This window comes from Epinephelus fuscoguttatus, linkage group LG13 (assembly GCF_011397635.1).
Source record: "Epinephelus fuscoguttatus linkage group LG13, E.fuscoguttatus.final_Chr_v1".
Lineage (NCBI taxonomy): Eukaryota > Metazoa > Chordata > Actinopteri > Perciformes > Serranidae > Epinephelus > Epinephelus fuscoguttatus.
In genome coordinates, this window is record NC_064764.1 from 19,341,795 (window position 1) to 19,361,424 (window position 19,630).

Genomic DNA, 19,630 nt, shown 5'->3' on the forward strand with positions numbered 1-19,630 from the left:
CTTCTGCCTGAACTAGCACTTCCTCATTCACTGCTTACTAATGTTAATGACTGTGTCCCATTTCATAATGCTTACAGTTTAACTGGAATTATGTTGTGTGTTGCGTTTGGTTACGTCAAAGTTCTCAGCTACACAGCTACTTACAGCCAGAGTAAAAAGTGAAAAACAAACTGTGGTTGGTAGCGCCACAAAGATGTAGCAAACAGATTAATTATTTACTAGGAAAATCATTTTGCCCAGAGTTGAGTTGGCAGGAGCTTTTATAAGCCACAGCCTGTTTGATTGACATCTGATAGTTGCTTGTCTGCTGACTGCCAAAACAGTACACTAGAAAGATGACTGTATTCTGTACAGTAGTGAGTGGGGTCTGTGTCCATGTACTTTTGTGTACATTTGGTGGCAGAAGTACTCCTCCCTTATGTGTGGCGGTGTATTTTTCTGCAGAGACTCTGCCCTCTGCCTGTATTTATTATGATTAGAGCCCGAGCACCACGCAGTGTGAGGATACTATTGAAATCCAAGGGATTTTTCTTCTTCTTCTTCTTCTTCTTCCTTCAAACCAATCACATTTTTGAGGGGCTTCCAGGGGTCATACTTTAATGAACTCCCCCTACAGATTTGATCCGATTGACTTCAAATTCCGTCTGTACCATCTGAAAACCTTGGAGATTAAAAGCTGCTTGAAGCTTGCGTTTTCATCGAACCGTGTGACCATGCCAAGGTGTCAAATGTCAAACTTCATATGTTTTATGAGGCTACAGACCCCAAGCCACCTACATGCACATAAGGTGCGCAACCTACTGGCAACAGGAAGTAAGATTTGTCAGACAGTTATCTTTTGATTTACCTGAAATTTGCATGGTGGGGTATAAAATTGATTTACAGTAACATGACATAGGCTATAAGTAGTATTTTCCAGCGCCACATAGTGGACACAGAAAGTGGTACAAAATGTGAAGTAGGTCTTTCCAATGGAAAGCCGGCATCCTTCCAGCACCTCTGAGTTGTGCGGCGGTGCAAGGGCCCATTCATTGTTGATTGCAGCTTTGATTTAATTCTTGTTTTCTGTCTTTGCGACATTTATGGGTGTGAACCCCCACAGCTCTCAGATAAGGTCAGGGCTTTGTAAATAGGTAGGGACCAGGTGCCACACTGTGAGCAACAGGCATTCAAAAGACAACGTGCTGTTAAAAAAAAAAAAATGCAAATATAGAGAGGCAGAACGAGAGCATATCTGGGGTTGACTTTTACTTTCACATTCGCTTGAGAGCATTTTTTTAGAAACAGTAACAGACAATCCTGCATACTATACCTTTAATGCTACAACATGCAGTGATATTTTAGACAGTAGTGTGCTTTCAAATTTGTACACACAACATAATTCATGAGCCTTTTTTCCAAGGATGTTGCTGAAGAAATTGAATATGCCTGCACAGACTCCAACCTCAACCCACATGATCACCTCTGAAATTAAACAGAACACAGAACACTAACATCCCTTCTGCTAGCTTCCAAAATATTGTGGAGAGACTTCCCAGAAGAGTGAGGGCTGCTGCAGCTGCATATTAAAGGAGCAATTTGATATTTTGGGAAACACATCTATTCGCTTTCCTGCTGAAAGTTAGACAGAACATTGATACCACTCTTATATTTGTATTTAGGATATGAGACTACAGCCAGCAGCCAGTTAGCTTAGCATGGGGGAACAGTTAGCCTGGCTCTCTCTGAAAATAATAAAAGCTGCCAGCACCTCTACAGCTGACTGACTAACATGTTACAGAACATTTGTGTAATTCGTACAAAAATAAAAGTATAAGAAAAACAACTTTAGATTTTATTTGGGGTTATGTATGTGGAACTACTCAACACTATGAGATTGTCAAGCAACCAGCAGAGACTCCAGACTTCAGAAATCTATTCCTCTAATGTACCTAGGTCTTCAATGGCATGTTTAACAATCACATATGTTTGGGTGTCCAAATATTTTGGGCCACATAGTATTGAGACATATTTTAAATATAGCTTACTTATTAACCCAAAATATGTGGACATTTATTGTCTGTACAGTATGTAGTACTGAATTGGGACCCATGTTGTACACAGGTGCGTGGATCATCACCGGTGGTACGCACACTGGTGTGATGAAGCATGTAGGGCAGGCTGTGAGGGACTATGCCCTAAGCAGCTCTATGCAAGGCCAGATCGTGGCTATCGGCGTGGCAACATGGGGAATTATTCACAACAGGGACGCTTTGGTGCATCCAGAGGTACGTTAAACACATTCACACATCGTTTGTCTCTTTCTTTTGGTGAGATTCATCACCTGCATAACATACATCTTCCTCTGCCTTCCCGTCTCTCCTCCTCCTGTTTGTCTGCAGGGTTGTTTTCCAGCCCATTATTTAATGGACATAAAGGGTCAGGGCCGGCTCTCCTGCCTCGATAACAACCACACTCACTTCCTGCTGGTAGACGATGGGAGACATGGACACTATGGTGTGGAGATTGAACTGCGTAGCCAACTGGAAAAATGCATCTCCAGAAAGCGTCTTGGAAACAAAGGTTAAAAATAGCTAATGCAACATTTACAAAAGCAGACAGCTGTCACAGATAACATCTCAAATCTGATTTTTTTTTTTATCTGTCCTGCTTTTAATATTGATTTTTTATTGTCTAACCTTCAGAGAGTGGTGTGACCATCCCTGTGGTGTGTGTCGTTTTGGATGGAGGGCCAGGCACTCTGAATGTGAGTCATCAGTTTTCTCTCTCTCTCTCTCTCTCTCTCTCTCTCTCTGTGTCTGTCTTGTCTGACTGTCTTGTGTTTCTCCTCTTAGACCATCTATAATGCCATGCTGAATGGTACACCATGTGTGATCTTGGAGGGCTCTGGGAGAATAGCAGATGTGATCGCACAGGTGGCAGGACTACCAGTGACCCGGGTCACCATCGCCCTCATCCACCAGTTAATGAAAAAGTTCTTTGGCCAAGAGTATGAAAAGTTCCCCGACCTCAGGATCATAGAATGGACCAAGAAGGTATTAAAACATACTGACTACCTCAGCAATTACAGTCTGATCACTACTGTTGTTTTTCTTACAAACAAGAGTCTCTGCTTAACCTGGTCACAGCTGTGACTTTAAGCTAAATGCTCACATCAGAATGCTCACAGAAATGAAATTTTGATCCGATGCTGATGACAGGGATTTAATCTTATTACAGCTCATCTCCTGGGGACTGTGAAAGTACAAATTTAATGGTAATCCATCCCATAGTTGTCAAGACATTTCACTTGGAACCAAAAATGTCAACCTCATGGTGACACTAGAACAATGGCGCAAGGGTTTGGGGGGTTGGGGGATACGGCCACCCTGATACAGTCTCTGCCTGGCCCCCGCACTGCTCCCCTTGCAAAAATAATGTGATTTTAAACTTAAGAAGGCTTGATTTGAAGATCACCAAAGTCAGTAGTTCCTAGGTCTGTAAAAAATTCATGGCAAGAGACTTCTCTTGGTGAACAATAAGAATAGAGCCCCAGAACCATGGATAAAAAATGTACTATCTAAATTAAAAAGTGTTATTTATAGTCATTGTAAATATTTTTGAGAAATTTCAGTCTTGATATAGATCAGAGGCACAGAAACTGCCATCGTGGGAGTTATTTACAATCTGTTAGTATCTGATGATGGTGACTGCTCCGTACTGTTATTACTGGACTATAGTGCTGCATTTGATTCTGTGGACCGTAACATCTTGCTTAATACCTTTGATGCAGCTCTGGTCTCATTCCAGTAATACCTCAATCATAGAATAGTTTATAATACCATCAGTGATGCTTCATCCTACACTTTCCATCTCAGTTGCGGTGTGCCACAAGGCTCAGTTCTAGATCCTCTAATGTTTCCTGTTCTTTTTCTCAATCAGAGATCATAAAAGAATACTGAACCCACAAAATAACCATTTGTATATCAATTACTCACCGTCTGTTATGTTGAATTCATGAAGAAAACTCACATACCTCCAGGCTGAATGTAGAATCGAAAAAAGGCGAATATTCTTCAGTAATTGAAGTCAGCCATGGGTGACCCATTTAACAACAGCAAAACAATTTCAAAACATCCATTTACAAACTCTCACACATCTTGTGCAGTATAATCCAAGTCTGATTTATCTAATTATATGCAAACACATGCACTTCACTAAAACCTTACTATATAAAATACTTCTGCCTTCAAGTAGCATGCCCTAATGGTGCCTGAATACCCACATGCGTATAAGCTCCACTTGGGCAAAGTTCAAATGCATGTGCATACTTAGTCTGCGACTGTTTGTACTGATGTGTTTTAAATCATAATGTTGAAACAAAAACGCATGTGTGTGGGACATAGTAAGTATACAGCTGAACAAATAAGACTTGGATTATACTGGACGAGTTGTTAACAGGTATTTTGACATAGTTTTACTGTATGTAAAATGTGGTCAGCGTTCAGTTCATGAAGAATGTTTGCCTTCTTTGGATTCTCCTCTCACTGCAAAGTATTCCTTTAACAAATGAGACATGCCGATGTTATCATTATCTCAGCCTCCCTTCTTTGACAACCTGATGATTTTAGAATTTATTTCAAAATTTTACTGATTTCTTTCAAGGCTAAAGGTTGAGATCCAGGATACAACATTGAACTCTTGACACCTTGTGAACTTCTGGTCCTTTGGTAAGACTCTCTTGGCTCTTGGTGGATCCAGGTTTGATGTGATACCCTGTGCATTGTGTCTGCTTTCTGTACCAGATTCAGGATATCATCAGGATGCCTCACTTACTGACAATATACAGAATAGGCGAGGACAATCACGGGGATGTGGATGTGGCTATTCTTCAAGCGCTTCTCAAAGGTAGGGCTAGTTTTCTGTTGGTTTTCGCACAGATGCTCAGTACCAGACTGGACTGACTGTCAGCATCTGACACACCATCAAGTTTAAAGCAGGAAAGGCTTGGTGCCAAACCAGCTCTTAGCAAGTATAACGTTGCTTCTCAGAAAAGTGATTTGACTGCGGTATCAAGTGTGCCGACATCCAAAACCAACACAGATATTCTTGCAGATATTTTCACCTTAACGACTGCTTTTCTATACAGATAGATATCGATAGCCACATTTATGTATTTATAAAAGCAATGTAATGCTTCTTGCAAACATATTCCTCCTTGTGCTCATCTTGAGAAAGACGAATGAAACCCATTTAGAGGACATTAATGCATAATGTTATAAAGTAAACTGAGCCAAAGTGCACTAAAAGTGAGTCCACCACACTGGACATTCACTTAGAGTTTGCTTGCGATGGTTAATCATTTTATCTAAACCGCTTTGCCCGTAGTTTCCATCTCTGAGTTCTGTTAACAGTAATTAAAGTGCATTTCCAGGCAGTTGTCCTGTTCCTTAAAGGATGTAGGAAATATAAATGGAGTACAGTGGCAAATTATCCCATTTGCAAAGCTGGAACTATTGATGATTGATTTTCTAGCAATTTATCAAATTGATAACGAAACTAATTGTTTCAACACTTTAATGCTGTACATAAAATTATATAGTCTTAAAGAAAAGCCTCATCAATGAACTTTGTCACCACAGACTAAAAAAGACAGCAGATGTCGTCGATTAAAGGGATAGTGCACCCAAAATTGAAAATTCAGCCATTATCTACTCACCCATATGCCAAGGGAGGCTCGGGTGAAGTTTTAGAGTCCTCACATCCCTTGCAGAGATCCAAGGGGAGAGGGGGTAGCAACACAATTCCACCTAATGCAGGCTGACGGCGCCCCAGATTAAAACATTAAAACCTCTAAAACTTCAGTTTCCATTCTTGGGTGCACTATCCCCCCAAACTGTCCCCATAGAATATTATCTTTGGGGTTTAACTGTTTAGGGTCCCACAGTCATGAAATTCCAGGAAAGGTTAATACATTTTTTTTTTTTTTTTTTTTTTTTTTTTTATAATGAAAAAATGAAAATGGATGGATGGAGTGATTTGGGAAAGTTTTGAATATACAGTATTTTTGCTATTGTTTAAATTATGTTCATAAAAATTCCAAAACATGTCTAATGTTACACAAAGTACTTCCCTTGTATTATTAATTTAATTAATTAATAATTAATAATTTTGCTGTATCACCATAGGTCTACTAATTTTAAACTATTCAAATAAAGTCATGGAAATTTGGTCAAATACTATTGAAAAGCTATGAAAAAGTTTTGAAAATTCATTGGTAAAAATATGTGGGAACCCTGACTGGAGAAAATAGCAATTTCATTTTCACTGTGTAGTGTGAGAAATTGTGACTTAGTGACCTTGAAGTTGAATGCATCTTTGTAGAGTAAAAATGCCTGGACTGAGGAGAGTGGATAATCGGAAATATAGAGAGACTGTCTTGTAACAGAAAGGTTTCATCTCTCCAGCGTTCTATCAGTCTGCTGACGCAGTGTAAACAGAATTGAGTGTCACATAAATTGTGTATCCACTTAGCTTCAAGGACCAGTGAGTCACTAGGAATCGAGTCCTGGAAAAGGCAGCTGGAGCTGGCTATAGCCTGGAACCGAGTGGACATAGCTGAGACTGAGATCTTTACTGAGGAGAGCCAGTGGAAGGTGAGTTGGCCTGTCATACAACATACCGAAACAAGTGATCATGTGATAGTTGTTCATTTGTACATGTAGATTTCATATCATAAACCTTTTATGATACAAGGAGCAGTGGATTATTGTGTCATATAATCATATGAATACTATCATAAAACTTTGTCTGTCTCTCCACAGTCCACAATGCTCTCTCAGTCACTTTACATAATTATCTAATTTTGGACAATCCTCCCTGTATGATAACCTCAATACTTTTCTACATCAAATTATAAAAGTGTGTTGCTCTGACCAACTGTTGTGTCCTCCTGTCTGGTTCCCCTCCAGTCAAGTGACCTCCACTGGGCCATGTTCTCAGCCCTGGTTGGCAACAAGCCTGAGTTTGTGAGTCTGCTGCTGGAGAACGGCGTGAATCTGAGGGACTTCCTGCAGGACGATGAAACTCTGTCGGAGCTCTACAAACAGCTGCCCGGCTGCATCTTTCTCCGCAAGCTGGCCAAGCGGGTCCACAGTGCTTGCCGCGGCAGGACAAGAGCACTCCGCATCAGGCGCAGAGCTCACTCAGGGCAAGGCGAAATGATCTCCTTGACTCATGTGTCTGATGAGGTGCGCCACCTGCTGGGCAGTTTCACCAAGGCCCTCTACCATCCCTCCACCATGACATACAGCTTTAATATGTCTTTGGAGGAAACGTCTGTATCAGTGAGTCTGTTAATTCATCATCTATGACTGAATTAATGTAGTTTGACAACCAAAAATAGGTGCTTCATACTTTACATACCTACTAATCAAATTAGGGTTGTGGTGTGTAAGATGCTGAGGTCATGTTCTCTGTATTCATCCTGGTAACTGTGGGTTTTATTATACAATTAATCATTAAACAAACATATTATAATTAAACAGTTAGCTTAAAAAAATGAAATATTAATAATACAATTTGGTGTCTGTACATGCCTTGGGAGGATTTGGACTTGTGATATATGGCTACATCCATAAACCATGCATTTAATGCAACACATTTCTTTACTTTTCATGTAGATGTCTAAAAGTCCGACGAATTCTCAAGCTCCACTCAGGGAGGATGATGGTGAAGCACAGAGGGACCCGGCCACAGACCTCTTCCTTTGGGCTATCGTCCAGAACAATAAGGAGCTGGCTGAAATTGCCTGGGAGCAGGTGATTAAAAAGTGTTGCGTGTGTGGCGCTGCCTCTTTCTTTCATTTTTTATCTGGTTGTAATAACAAAATTAATCCAAACATAGATGGGTGGTTTAAATTATACTTTTGAAAATACCTTTCTCTATAATTCATTATGCTTACTTTCCTAGATTAAAACAAAATACGCTCACCGGCCACTTTATAAAGTACACCTTGCTTGTACTGGGTTGGACCCCCTTTTGCCTTCAGAACTGACGTGATTCTTCTTGGCATAGATTCAACAAGGTGCTGGAAACATTCCTCAGAGATTTTGGTCCATATTGACGTGATAGCATCACTGTTGCTGCAGATTTGTCAGCTGCACATCCATGATGTGAATCTCCTGTTCCACCACATCCCAGAGGTGCTCTATTGGATTGAGATCTGGTGACTGTGGAGGCCACTGGAGTACAGTGAACTCATTGTCATGTTCAAGAGACCAGTTTGAGATGATTTGAGCTTTGTGACATGGTGCGTTATCCTGCTGGAAGTAGCCATCAGAAGATGGGTACACTGTGGTCATAAAGGGATGGACACAGTCAGCAACAATACTCAGGTAGGCTGTGGTGTTTAAACCATGCTCAGTTGGTACTAAGGGGCCCAAAGTGTGCCAAGAAAATATTTCCCACACCATTACACCACCACCAGCCTGAACTGTTGATACAAGGCAGGATGGATCCATGCTTTCATGTTGTTTACACCAAATTCTGACCCTACCATCTGAATGTGGCAGCAAAAATCCAGACTCATCAGACCAGGCAACGTTTTTTCCAATCTTCTATTGTCCAATTATGGTGAGCCTGTGCAAACTCTAGCCTGAGTTTCCTGTTGTTAGCTGACAGGAGTGGCACCTGGTGTGTTCTTCTGCTGCTGTAGCCCATCTGCTTCAAGGTTGGACGTATTGTTCGTTCAGAGATGGTCTTCTGCAGACCTAGGTTGTAACGAGTGGTTATTTGAGTCAGTGTTGTCTTTCTATCATCTTGAACCAGTCTGGCCATTTTCCTCTGACCTCTGGCATCAACAAGGCATTTTCACCCAGAGAACTGCCGCTCACTGGATATTTTCTCTTTTTGGTACCATCCTCTGTGAACCCTAGAGATGGTTGTGTGTGAAAATCCCAGTAGATCAGCAGTTTCTCAAATACTCAGACCAGCCCGTCTGGCACCAACAACCATGCCACGTTCAGTCACTTAAATCACCTTTCTTCCACATTCTGATGCTCAGTTCGAATTTCAGCAGGTCGTCTTGACCATGTCTACATGCCCAAATGCATTGAGTTGCAGCTATTAGCAATAATGAGCAGTTGAACAGGTGTACCTAATAAAGTGGCAAGTGAGTGTATGATACTTCTCTCACAAACAATAAAGGTTGCAGATCCTCTGGTTTCTATCCAGCCCTTTATAACTTTCAATTTTTTAGGGTAAACTTAAGAAATGTGACATGTAGTTTTTCCAAAATATCTGTTCATCTATTTTTCTGTATCTGCATGTGCACAGTGTAGAGACTGCATGTCAGCTGCTCTGGCCGCCAGTAAGATCCTGAAGACCATGGCAGAGGAAGAAAGTGATGCAGACGAGGCAGAGGCCATGAAAGAGCTCGCCGATCACTATGAGAAACACGCCATTGGTAAAATCCTACAAACACAGTGAGTAGTTTATGATGTAAACATAGAGATGTTACAAGGTTAGCATTTGTCTTTGTTGTGTGTGTGTTTCCCAGGTGTGTTTGGTGAGTGCCACATCAGCGACGAAGAGCGGGCTCGGAAGTTGCTGACACGTGCGTCTCCGTTTTGGGGAAGGACGACATGCCTGAGGCTGGCACTGGAGGCAGATGATAAAAGCTTTGTAGCTCAGTCAGGTGTTCAGGTAGGAGCAGACTTTCAGTTTTATCTTCAGGTGCTTTTCTTTCAACAGTTTTAGAATGCAGGAGCACATCTTGAAATCTGGAAACTTGAAATATCTGACATCTGTTTGCACCATAACGATGAACATTCACTGCTCATCTGTGTTGAAATACAAAACCTTTTGGGGAAGAAGAAGTAGATTTAACCTGATAAATGAGACTTTGTTTTGACACCCAGATATGAGTCATGAGTATATAATCTGAACAACATTAACTGCTGCAGATTCAGTCTGATGGCATGTTTGTCTTCAAGGCTCTTCTGACACAGATCTGGTGTGGTGAGCTGTCAGTGGACAACCCAGTGTGGAGGGTGCTCATCTGCATGGTCTTTTTCCCTCTTATCTACACTGGCTTTCTGGTTTTCAGGTGAGTCCTACTTGTAAAGGCCCAGACACACCAAACCAACGTTAAAGAACTAGTGGTGATGAAGGGTGACTGTCACGTTGCCTCATGTTGCCTGTGCCTTGGCCTAAAAATTGCACCAGTGCACGCAACCAACGGCCATTTCAATAAACCATTTCATTTGTGCGGTGAAAGTACGTGGGAGGACCGATGGAAGGTGATTGAGTGACTCTCTCTTCTCTATAATAACAATTATTTAAAAAAGAAAATTCTGGTACTCTTGTTTGATCGACGCAGCTTTCATACAGCTTTGTACACACATTATTCTTAGATGGATTACTCACGAATGCAGGGTCGCACAGAAATGCCACACGTATCATATGAAAGTGCAGGACCAGAGCTTTCCGAGAATACCGCACACATCATTGTGCTGTCATCCCATCACGCTATAAATACAGATCAATTGTCTACAAAATAAAAACCTGATGAATTTCTTTACAATCCATTATACAGATCTTGTTATCAGTCACTTCATATAGTGAGGAATATCGTATCTTACCACGTCTTAGGCTTGTGTGTGTTTCTCCCTGTCTATCCACATTTGTAGTCCGGCTTTCAAGATGCAAATATCTCCATATTGTCCAGTTGTCACTCAATCAAACTTTGTATGACAAGACCAGCGCACTTCACCTTTGCGCACCAGAATGACTGTAGCCTAATTATGCATGCGTGACAGGGCCGTAGTCACCATATACATTGAGGGGGACACGCCCCCATAATCTAATATGATGTGTGTAGTTCTTTATAGATGTAGCCTCTTAATTTTGCTGTCAAAGTACACCAGATTGAAGGCTTTTGATATATAATTGACAAAAATTTCTGACCCCCCATGTGCACCACGACTAAATGACCTCGGTATTTCAAAAATCCTGCATACGGCCCTGGACGCTAGTTAGCCAGATAGCACATTAACAACACAACCCGATGTTGAAAGAACAAATTATATCAACCATGTGCTAGTGAAGAATCGCACAAACATTTACAAACCATTTCTGCAAAGAACTCAATGGCTAGATACATAATCTTACCTAATAGAACGAGTTTGTTTCAGTCTCAGGCCCTCTTGACTTAAGTCATTCCTTTGCTTTCCTTACTTGTGTTCCTTTTCTCGTTCACTGAGCAGAACCACCAGTCAAAGTGACATCACTCATTCATGGGCTCCACCAGGTCCGGTGGCTATTCAACATGCTGAATCAGCTAAAAACAGCCGACAAGGGCCAGCAAGGGCCGACTAGTGCCAACGGTCAGGGATACACCACAAAAACTAGAGCGACAGACACTGATGCCGACACCGAGCCTGACGACGGCCTGACAGTGATTGACAATCAACTGTCAGCTTGGTGTGTCAATGTAACCAGTGGACTCTTTGTTATATAAGGGTCTGAAGCTGTTGTGCAGAACAGTGAAAATACTGTAGTTCCTATTATGTGACAAAAAAAGACAGAGAGAAGTTAGACATGTGCTTTGCTTTGTGATCAATAACTCATAACCAACAAGTATCAAGGTGCACTGCCTCGCAAAAATTAAAAAGCCCTTAATAAATGACTTTAGCCTCCATGCATTTTAACTCTCAGTCCTCATCAGGTTAAAGTTTAACCTCTCTCTCTTCTTTTCTGGTCTTATTTGCACTTGGATGTGTTGTTTGATAAGTGCATTCCTTTCCTCTGTTCTCTCTGTAGTTCCTTCTTTTTCTGTGTTTCTTCTTTCGCTGTGTACACTCAGTCATAAAAGAGTAGTAACAGTCATGGATTCATGCATTTGGTGTCTTATAGTAGTGTTTTATTTATTTAAACATGCACACTTGTTTGCATTTGTATTTATATGACACCACCCGATGGCAACAACACCCCTTCTACTGTTTTCTTTGCTGACCATAACTGATTCATGTTCTTTGTCTCTTAATATCTGAATTAACTCATGTACTTCATCTATAGCAATGTTTAAAGTTGTTAGAATTTTTTAATGAGTGATAATTCTCCCCAGACGTGACGAGGTCCTCCAGAGAGAAGCTGATAAGAATGAGGAAATCAAGACAGTGGAGTCAGTGACAGGAAGTACACTTCGGACAAATTCTCGTGGCCTGTAAGTAGACAGTCGCCTTTTAATGCACTGGTAACAAACAACACCTTAAGTTTTCTCCCTAAGTATGACATTTAAGGCTGAATTTCTCTTAAGCTGAGGGATTTACACAGTTGCACAGAATCCTTTGATAGGTTTCCTTAGCAAAAGAAAAATGATAACTCATTTACTGCATTGAAAGAGATTTTACAGCGGTAACAGGGATTCCTTAAGGATAAGACCAAGACAAAGAGAAAACCATAAAAACTTAAGTGAGCATTTTAAGGAAATCTTAAGGCGAAGACTTAAGGGTGTTTTTTATTTTGAGGAATCCTTAACTAGGACTTTAAGAAAGATTTTAACTTAAGGTGTTTTGTGCAATCAGCCCCTGGATTCTTTCTGGTTTTGCGACCAGTGTGAAGCCAATCAGTGATGCCACCCATCACAAAACATACAGGATATGTGCACATACACACCTGAAACAAACCCTGCAAGCATCATTTAAATTGACCACTAGGTGGTGCCACAAATGCAAAAAAATGGCATTGCATTACACAAATCTGACTGTAAATCAGACGGTGTTCATCCAATCATGACAAAACTCTCTGGATATGTTTCATAACAGTGTTAAAACATGTGTGTAAAATTGTTTTGAAGTCACTCAAAAGGGGGCGCCAACAATTGCAAACAAGTGCATTGGCCTGGTGCAAAATTTGGCCATAAGTCAATGACAGTTTTTCACCAAAATCTGTAGATATTTCTAACTAGTAAGAGGGTGACAGCACAGCAGAAGAAGCTTGTGGCTTGGCACATATTTGGCCATAAAAGAATGAGTGTCTTTTTAATGGTCATAAAGTCTATTAGTTATCTTTAATGCAGGTGTTGTAAACTGTCAGAGGTCTTGATCCTGTGCAGCTGTTCTTGCTTTAACCCCCAAATTGCTGCTTACAGCTGTATTACATTTTTGTTATTCCCAGAGTTGTGATTTTTTAGGTCAGCTTAGGGAGAGTAAGAAAGAACTGTCTGAAGTGCCACTTTAGAAAAATGACCTGTCACAGTTGTGTCTGACCTGCAGTGACCTTTCTGTCCACAGTCTCCCCTCCAGCCTGCAGCGCCTGAGGCCTCTGAGCAGCTGGTCCAGGCTGGTCCACCTGTACTGCTCTCCGCAGGTCAAGTTTTACTGGAATATTGTTTCATACTTCGCTTTCCTCTTCCTGTTTGCTGTGGTGCTGATGATCGATTTCCAGGCCATGCCCTCTCCTGCGGAGGTGCTGCTTTATATCTGGCTGCTCTCTCTGGTGTGTGAGGAGGTCCGACAGGTGAGAGGGTGGAGCTGGGACATATGTTGTTGCCAAGAGTACGCATTATTCTGAGAATATTTATATCACTACGTCACTTAACTTAATTAACTAACTTTTTTGTCTCAGCTGTTTCACGATCCTGATGGCTTTGGGTTTCGTAAGAAAGCCAGGATGTACATCAAGGACCTGTGGAATATTTTAGATGTTCTGTCCATCATTCTCTTTATTGTCGGCCTTGCATTAAGGTGAGTTCCTCCGAGGCAGTCACTGTAAGGCCATGTCAGTGCTCTCCACCCTCTTGGTTATCTATGAATCACCAATTTTTTTTATTTCAGACTCACGACCAAGCTGTTCTACGCGGGTAAAATCCTCCTCTGCATCGACTATGTGGTCTTCTGCCTGCGTCTCATGGCCATCTTCACTATCAGCAGAACCCTGGGACCCAAAATCATCATCGTGAGGAGGATGGTGAGAGGCTTACATGCAAATATAATGAATGCTGACCTGATGCAATGCAGGAGCAACTGCAGAACACACAGTGTTTCGCACCAAAACACCTTTTATCTGATACAAAAAGAGGCTTCTGCCTCACTGGGCCTCCATCTGGTGTCTGCAGATGAATATGTGAATTAGTGTTCAATGAAAAGGTGTTTTTGAATAAAGTGTTGCAGCTGGTCTGTTTGTTCCCACTCAGTCAGTCAGACCTTGTTATTGCCTGTGCAGAGATGATACCTGGAGCAACAGGGCAACCTTTTAGATACTGAAACCTGTCAGTGCTAAATATATAAACTGATATAGATGTGATGCTTTAGGCAGCATGCAGACCGACAAATCCAGCTTTCTGAAGTTTAAACTGTACACATTATGTCAATGGTTTTCAAATGTGTCCACAGTTTAGGTGTTGAGCTCATGACTGATGTCTGTTTGTCCTCCAGATGATGGATATGTTCTTCTTCATGTTCCTGCTGAGTATCTGGGTGGTGGCCTACGGTGTGGCCAAACAAGGCATCCTCATCCACAATGACAATCGGCTGGACTGGATCCTCCGCGGGGCAGTTTATGAGCCGTACCTCATCATATTTGGGGATTTTCCCAAAAATATTGATTGTGAGTGGAGATGGAAAATATTCTCAAACATTAACAAAGTTCAGACTTGGTTGTTTAAAGGGACAGTTCACCCTAAAATCAAAAATACGTATTTTTCCTCTTACCTGTAGTGCTATTTTTCAATCTAGATTGTTTTGGTGTGAGTTGCTGAGTGTTGGAGATGACGGCAGTAGAGATGTCTGCCTTCTCTCTAATATAATAAAACTAGATGGCACTCGGCTTGTGGTACTCAGAGTGCCAAAAAAATACATTTTAAAAAATTCAACAGCAATGTCTCTTTCCAGAAATCACAACCTAGTTACTCATAATAATCCACAGACCTTGTTGAGAGCAGTTTCATGTAGGAACGATTTTCTTTCTACCGAACTATACCCACCAACTGTATCACCACACAGATGGTAGCAATCATCTACTGCTAGCTCACCAAGCACCACTTAGCTAGCTAACATTACATCTCAGCCAAGGAGGACTCCATTAGTGTTTACATCTCACACTGTCAGGAGCACGAGCCTCTTGTCCATGAGTAGATGCACTTTTCCTTCTGTGTAGTAATACGGTTGGGAGATGTAGTTCAGCGTAAAGAAAATAGTTTCTATCCAAAACTGCTCACAACAAGGTCTGTGGATTAGCTTGAGTAACTGGGTCATGATTTCAGGAAAGAGACACTGACAAATAGCGCTACATGTAAGAGTAAAAATATGTATTTTTGATTTTGGGGTGAACTGTTCCTTTAATTAAGATATTATCACAATAAAAACAACCTCTTTGCCCTCTGCAGACACTGGGTTTGAGATAGACAGCTGCAGCATGAATGGCACCGATCCTCTGAAGCCCAAGTGTCCCGTGCTGAATGAAAACCAAATGCCAGCCTTCCCTGAGTGGCTCACCATCATCATGCTTTGTGTTTACCTGCTCTTTGCCAACATACTGCTGCTCAACCTACTCATAGCCATCTTCAAGTGCGTTCTCTGTAGCATTTCAGATGATGACACCTTGTTGTTTTCACCTCTCTGTAAATCATGTTCCCTCATCATCCTCTGGCTCTCTTTGTGTTCCTGCACAGCTTTACCTTCCAGGAAGTTCAGGACAACACAGACAGAATATGGAAGTTTCAAAGATACGAGCTGATCAAGGAGTACCACAGCCGCCCCGCTGCACCTCCTCCTTTCATCATCTTCAGCCATCTTTACCTCTTCATCAGAAGGATGGTGCTGTGCAGGCCCCCCATCATCAGCAAAGAGTTTAGTAAGTATTGAATTATTTATTTCTGCAGATGCTGAAAGTAGATTTCATTGTTACAGTATGTGCTACAGCTTTCCTCTCTAGCTTTACTTTTATCACTCTGTTAAAAAGCTTTACGTATTATACTATAACATTCTTACTAATTTTAGATTACTGTGGTGCATTTGGGAGCCAGATTGTTGTCATAAACATCCAATTATCCTCGTTAAATTTTATACTTAGGTCTCATGTAAACAACTTAACCATCTCCATGACAACTTTCTACAATTAATAGTTTTCTGAAATTGTCTCTGTTTTGAGTGTGAAGGTTCACCATTGACCTTGAAAATAGTAATTTGACAAAAAAAAGGAGTTTGCTCAGCCATCATGGGGATGGTTCAGTTTTTAATATCCTGTGACCTAAGTGTAGAATTGTGGGTGTTTATAAAGGGGGATCATCAGAGGTGGGAGTAAGTCACACATGTGCAAGTCACAAGTTACTGTGAGGAAAATCAAGCAAATGAAGTTGAGTCCCTGCTGTCGGTCAAGTAAGAAAAGTCAAGTCACGACATTCTGCTGATCTGGACCAGCCAATAAGATAATTAAAAACTGAAAAGTATCTCAAGAAAAATGTAAACATTTCATAGAAAAGGTCAAGTCCTTTTGAGTCATCAGTCTTAGGTCTTAAGACCGAGACACGCCAAACTAACATTAGAGAACTAGTGGCAACAAAGGCCGTTGAATCGTTCACGTTGCCTGTGTCTTGGCCAAAACGTTGCACTCAAACACACTGCAAAGAAGCCTTGGGACCAGCAAGACAGATTAAAGATGCTAGCTAGCCAGTTAGTACTTTAAAAACACACCCCAATGTTGATAGATTAAATAATATTTACTGTGCGCCAGTGAACAGTAACACAAAAAATAACGAACCATTTCAGCTAAGGAGCTCAATAGCTTAAAAAAATTGTACCCAATATGACAAGTTTGTTTTGATCTCACGCCCTCTTGACTTTAGTCGTTTGTTTGCTTTCCACACTTCTATTTCTCTTCTCCTGTGCTGAGCGTAACTGCCAGTCAGAGTGATTTCATCCACCACTTGGCTCCACTGTCTCTGATACCAATTCAGTGTTGCTGAATCAGCCAAAAAACAACAGACTAGTGCCAAATGTATGGGACTCACTGCAAAAACCAGGGCAACAAACACCCACCAACGACCCAACATTGGCTGAGAGCCGAGTGTCGGCTTAATGTGTCGGGGACCTTAGTCGAGTGTCAGATCATAAATACCAAATCTTTTATCAGTGTTAGTCAAACAAGTCTCAAGTCCTCAAATTTAAGACTCTTGCTGATTCAAGTCAAGCCGTGTGACTGGAGTTCCCCACATCTGGGGAGTGTAACCCCTGACCTTTCTCCAGCCGTCCAGTGACTCCTAATCAATGACCTTTGAACTCTTCACAGTCGATGCTGTGCTGTTTGGCTCGATGCTCACCAGTGGAGATATCAGTGTGTTGAAGTATTGCCTCTCTGGTTGAACTCAATCCCAATTTGTCTGTAATGAAAGCTGTTGTGTCCAAGTGCATACACACATGTACAGTATAAGATAAGCTGGTGAAAAAGCATGTGACGCTGTCTTTCAGAGAGCAAGCTTCCTCAGATGGAGGAAGAGGAGCTGTTGTCCTGGGAGGCCTTGATGAAGGACAGATACCTGCTGTCCACACAGCAGGAGCAGAGTCAGAGCATGGAGCGACGCATCCTGGACACAGCCCAAAAGTAAAAGTCCCACAGGAATGTAGGCCAGTGTAGCTGCATAACATTTCTCTAGAGTAATGCTGTGTACATGAGACTCCTCGTCACACCTTAAATATGTTTTAGTCATGAAGCAAAGCGTGACTTTACCACTAATTGTTTTTTCTTAGAGGCCTGAAGGGATAAATCTATCAATTATTAAAAACTACAAAAAAAAAAACCGGCAATCCTTTGTATTGCCTCCCCTCTCTACTCAGCTTTCACATTACTAATGTTGTTCCGTACACTTGCATCATCATCTACATGACATTTTTATTGGGCTACAGTGTAGAAAAGGGCACTGCAGATGGATATTGCTGCCCCAGAGACTGTCATGGGTACTGGTGGAACAGTGAGGCGAAGCTTGGCTCCTGGCCGGAGGTGGAGCTGCTGCTGCCAGGTGTGGAGTTTTCCACCTCCTGCTGAATCTTGGTCTATCTGCAGTGGGCTGCGTTGTCATTTGATACAGAGGCAACAGTATTAAATTGAAACTGTTTTATAACCAGTGAAGTGTGCACACCTGATTTGCATGTGAGCCTACTGAAGCACACATGAACTGTACTCGAGACCACCTTTTCAAATGAACTCGAGCATGGATCAGCATACCGTGCCCAGATACACAACACAGTGCTCACATTAATCAGACAAACTGGACTTTGGGGGTTAAGTATACTCAGACCCAGGCTGGGGTCCCTGTTGCAAAAGCCCCCTAAGTTCTGAGGTCGGCACCAAAGGCCTAATAACTAGTTAGTTTGTTACTATATCAGCTATTAAAACTTGTTGTACTACAACTACTTAGTGCATAACCTAGATCAAAGATATTGTTCCATCATCATGGTTACTGTGCGCATTAGCTCTCTGGCTGGCTTGAACCACTTGGCATCACAGCACATTGTAGTAAGCAGGATCGATATTGAGATATCATTTCAATAAATCAGGTCTCTACAGGATTACTGTGTTGCAAAATGGCATGCAATTAATGAAAAGATGATGCTGAGGGGCAGAAAAACTGCTGATTTACCATTAGTGAATAGAATTCTGTGACATTTCATTGTTAACTCTTACACTAGAGGCATGTGTAACTGTTTTGTTGTTACTTAGAGTAATGTAACGTATCTCCATGGTGCAGCCACTTTTACTTTAGTGATGCATGAATTACAACTTAGTAATAATTTACAGCTCTGTGGAGCTTTTGAGCATCATTCAGCTTTACTGTTTTGGTTTCCTCTGCACTGCAGTCTTCAGCATTATTTCCAGCCACAGCAAAAAGCATTTCAGTGCTTTGGTAAATGTGCATATTTGTCTTGCCAAGAGTTAGATGAGAAGATCGATAACACTTTCATGTTTGTCTGTTAATTAAGCTAGACTCAGGTTAGAGGAGTTTAGCATTAAGACTGAAACAGGAGTTTGCTGCTTTTGGACGGAGCCAGTGTTTCCAGTCTTTGTGCTAAGCTAAGTGGCTGCAGTCTGTGGCTTAATGTTTAATGCACATACAATAAAGTGGTGTCAGTAAATGTAAAGGGTATGTAACATTAAACCGTCCAGCAGTGATACCCAGATGAATCCCAGACATTGTGCTTGTTTGTTTCCACAGGGTTACTGCCATAACTGATCGACAGGAGAGGGAAGAGGAGACGGGCTCTGCTGCCATGGAGCAAAGACTGGCTCGACTAGAGGAGCAGGTTGTGACCTAAATTTTTGGTTATCACTGATGTTGCATCTGTGTCTGTGACATTTAACTCTCTGCTGTGGGAGCAAGGCCCGACGCAGAGATGAGAGATGACACACTTCTCGATGTGTGTTTGTCAAATTTGTCTCTCCAGTTGTCCCCCCAGTGGAAAATCGGTCATATCATCTTCGACGTTGTATAAGCAGTCATCAAAAATGTCTGACCCACTTTTGTTTTGCCTCATCAGGTTGTTCAGTCAGCCAAAGCCCTGCAGTGGATTATGGACAGTCTGAAATGTCGGGGTTTTACAGCTAAAGACGCACAGCCATCAGGTCAGCAATCAACCTCCTCATTCATTCTTACTAT

General features: G+C 41.6%; 1 protein-coding gene across 1 annotated transcript in view; it reads left to right on the top strand.

Annotated features, from left to right (window-relative positions):
• trpm2 (transient receptor potential cation channel, subfamily M, member 2) overlaps window positions 1-19,630 on the top strand; it is a 30,641-nt gene that overhangs the window by 5,197 nt on the left and 5,814 nt on the right. The window contains exons 6-26 of the mRNA XM_049594947.1: window positions 2,104-2,267; window positions 2,382-2,562; window positions 2,685-2,746; window positions 2,835-3,035; window positions 4,785-4,887; window positions 6,514-6,635; window positions 6,951-7,325; window positions 7,662-7,799; window positions 9,316-9,445; window positions 9,539-9,684; window positions 9,975-10,087; window positions 12,107-12,205; window positions 13,275-13,500; window positions 13,609-13,727; window positions 13,818-13,950; window positions 14,418-14,589; window positions 15,368-15,548; window positions 15,653-15,834; window positions 17,448-17,580; window positions 19,190-19,277; window positions 19,512-19,596. Of these exons, the coding sequence (XP_049450904.1) occupies window positions 2,104-2,267; window positions 2,382-2,562; window positions 2,685-2,746; window positions 2,835-3,035; window positions 4,785-4,887; window positions 6,514-6,635; window positions 6,951-7,325; window positions 7,662-7,799; window positions 9,316-9,445; window positions 9,539-9,684; window positions 9,975-10,087; window positions 12,107-12,205; window positions 13,275-13,500; window positions 13,609-13,727; window positions 13,818-13,950; window positions 14,418-14,589; window positions 15,368-15,548; window positions 15,653-15,834; window positions 17,448-17,580; window positions 19,190-19,277; window positions 19,512-19,596 (3,153 nt within the window). The remainder of the gene's footprint in view (window positions 1-2,103; window positions 2,268-2,381; window positions 2,563-2,684; window positions 2,747-2,834; window positions 3,036-4,784; window positions 4,888-6,513; window positions 6,636-6,950; window positions 7,326-7,661; window positions 7,800-9,315; window positions 9,446-9,538; window positions 9,685-9,974; window positions 10,088-12,106; window positions 12,206-13,274; window positions 13,501-13,608; window positions 13,728-13,817; window positions 13,951-14,417; window positions 14,590-15,367; window positions 15,549-15,652; window positions 15,835-17,447; window positions 17,581-19,189; window positions 19,278-19,511; window positions 19,597-19,630) is intronic.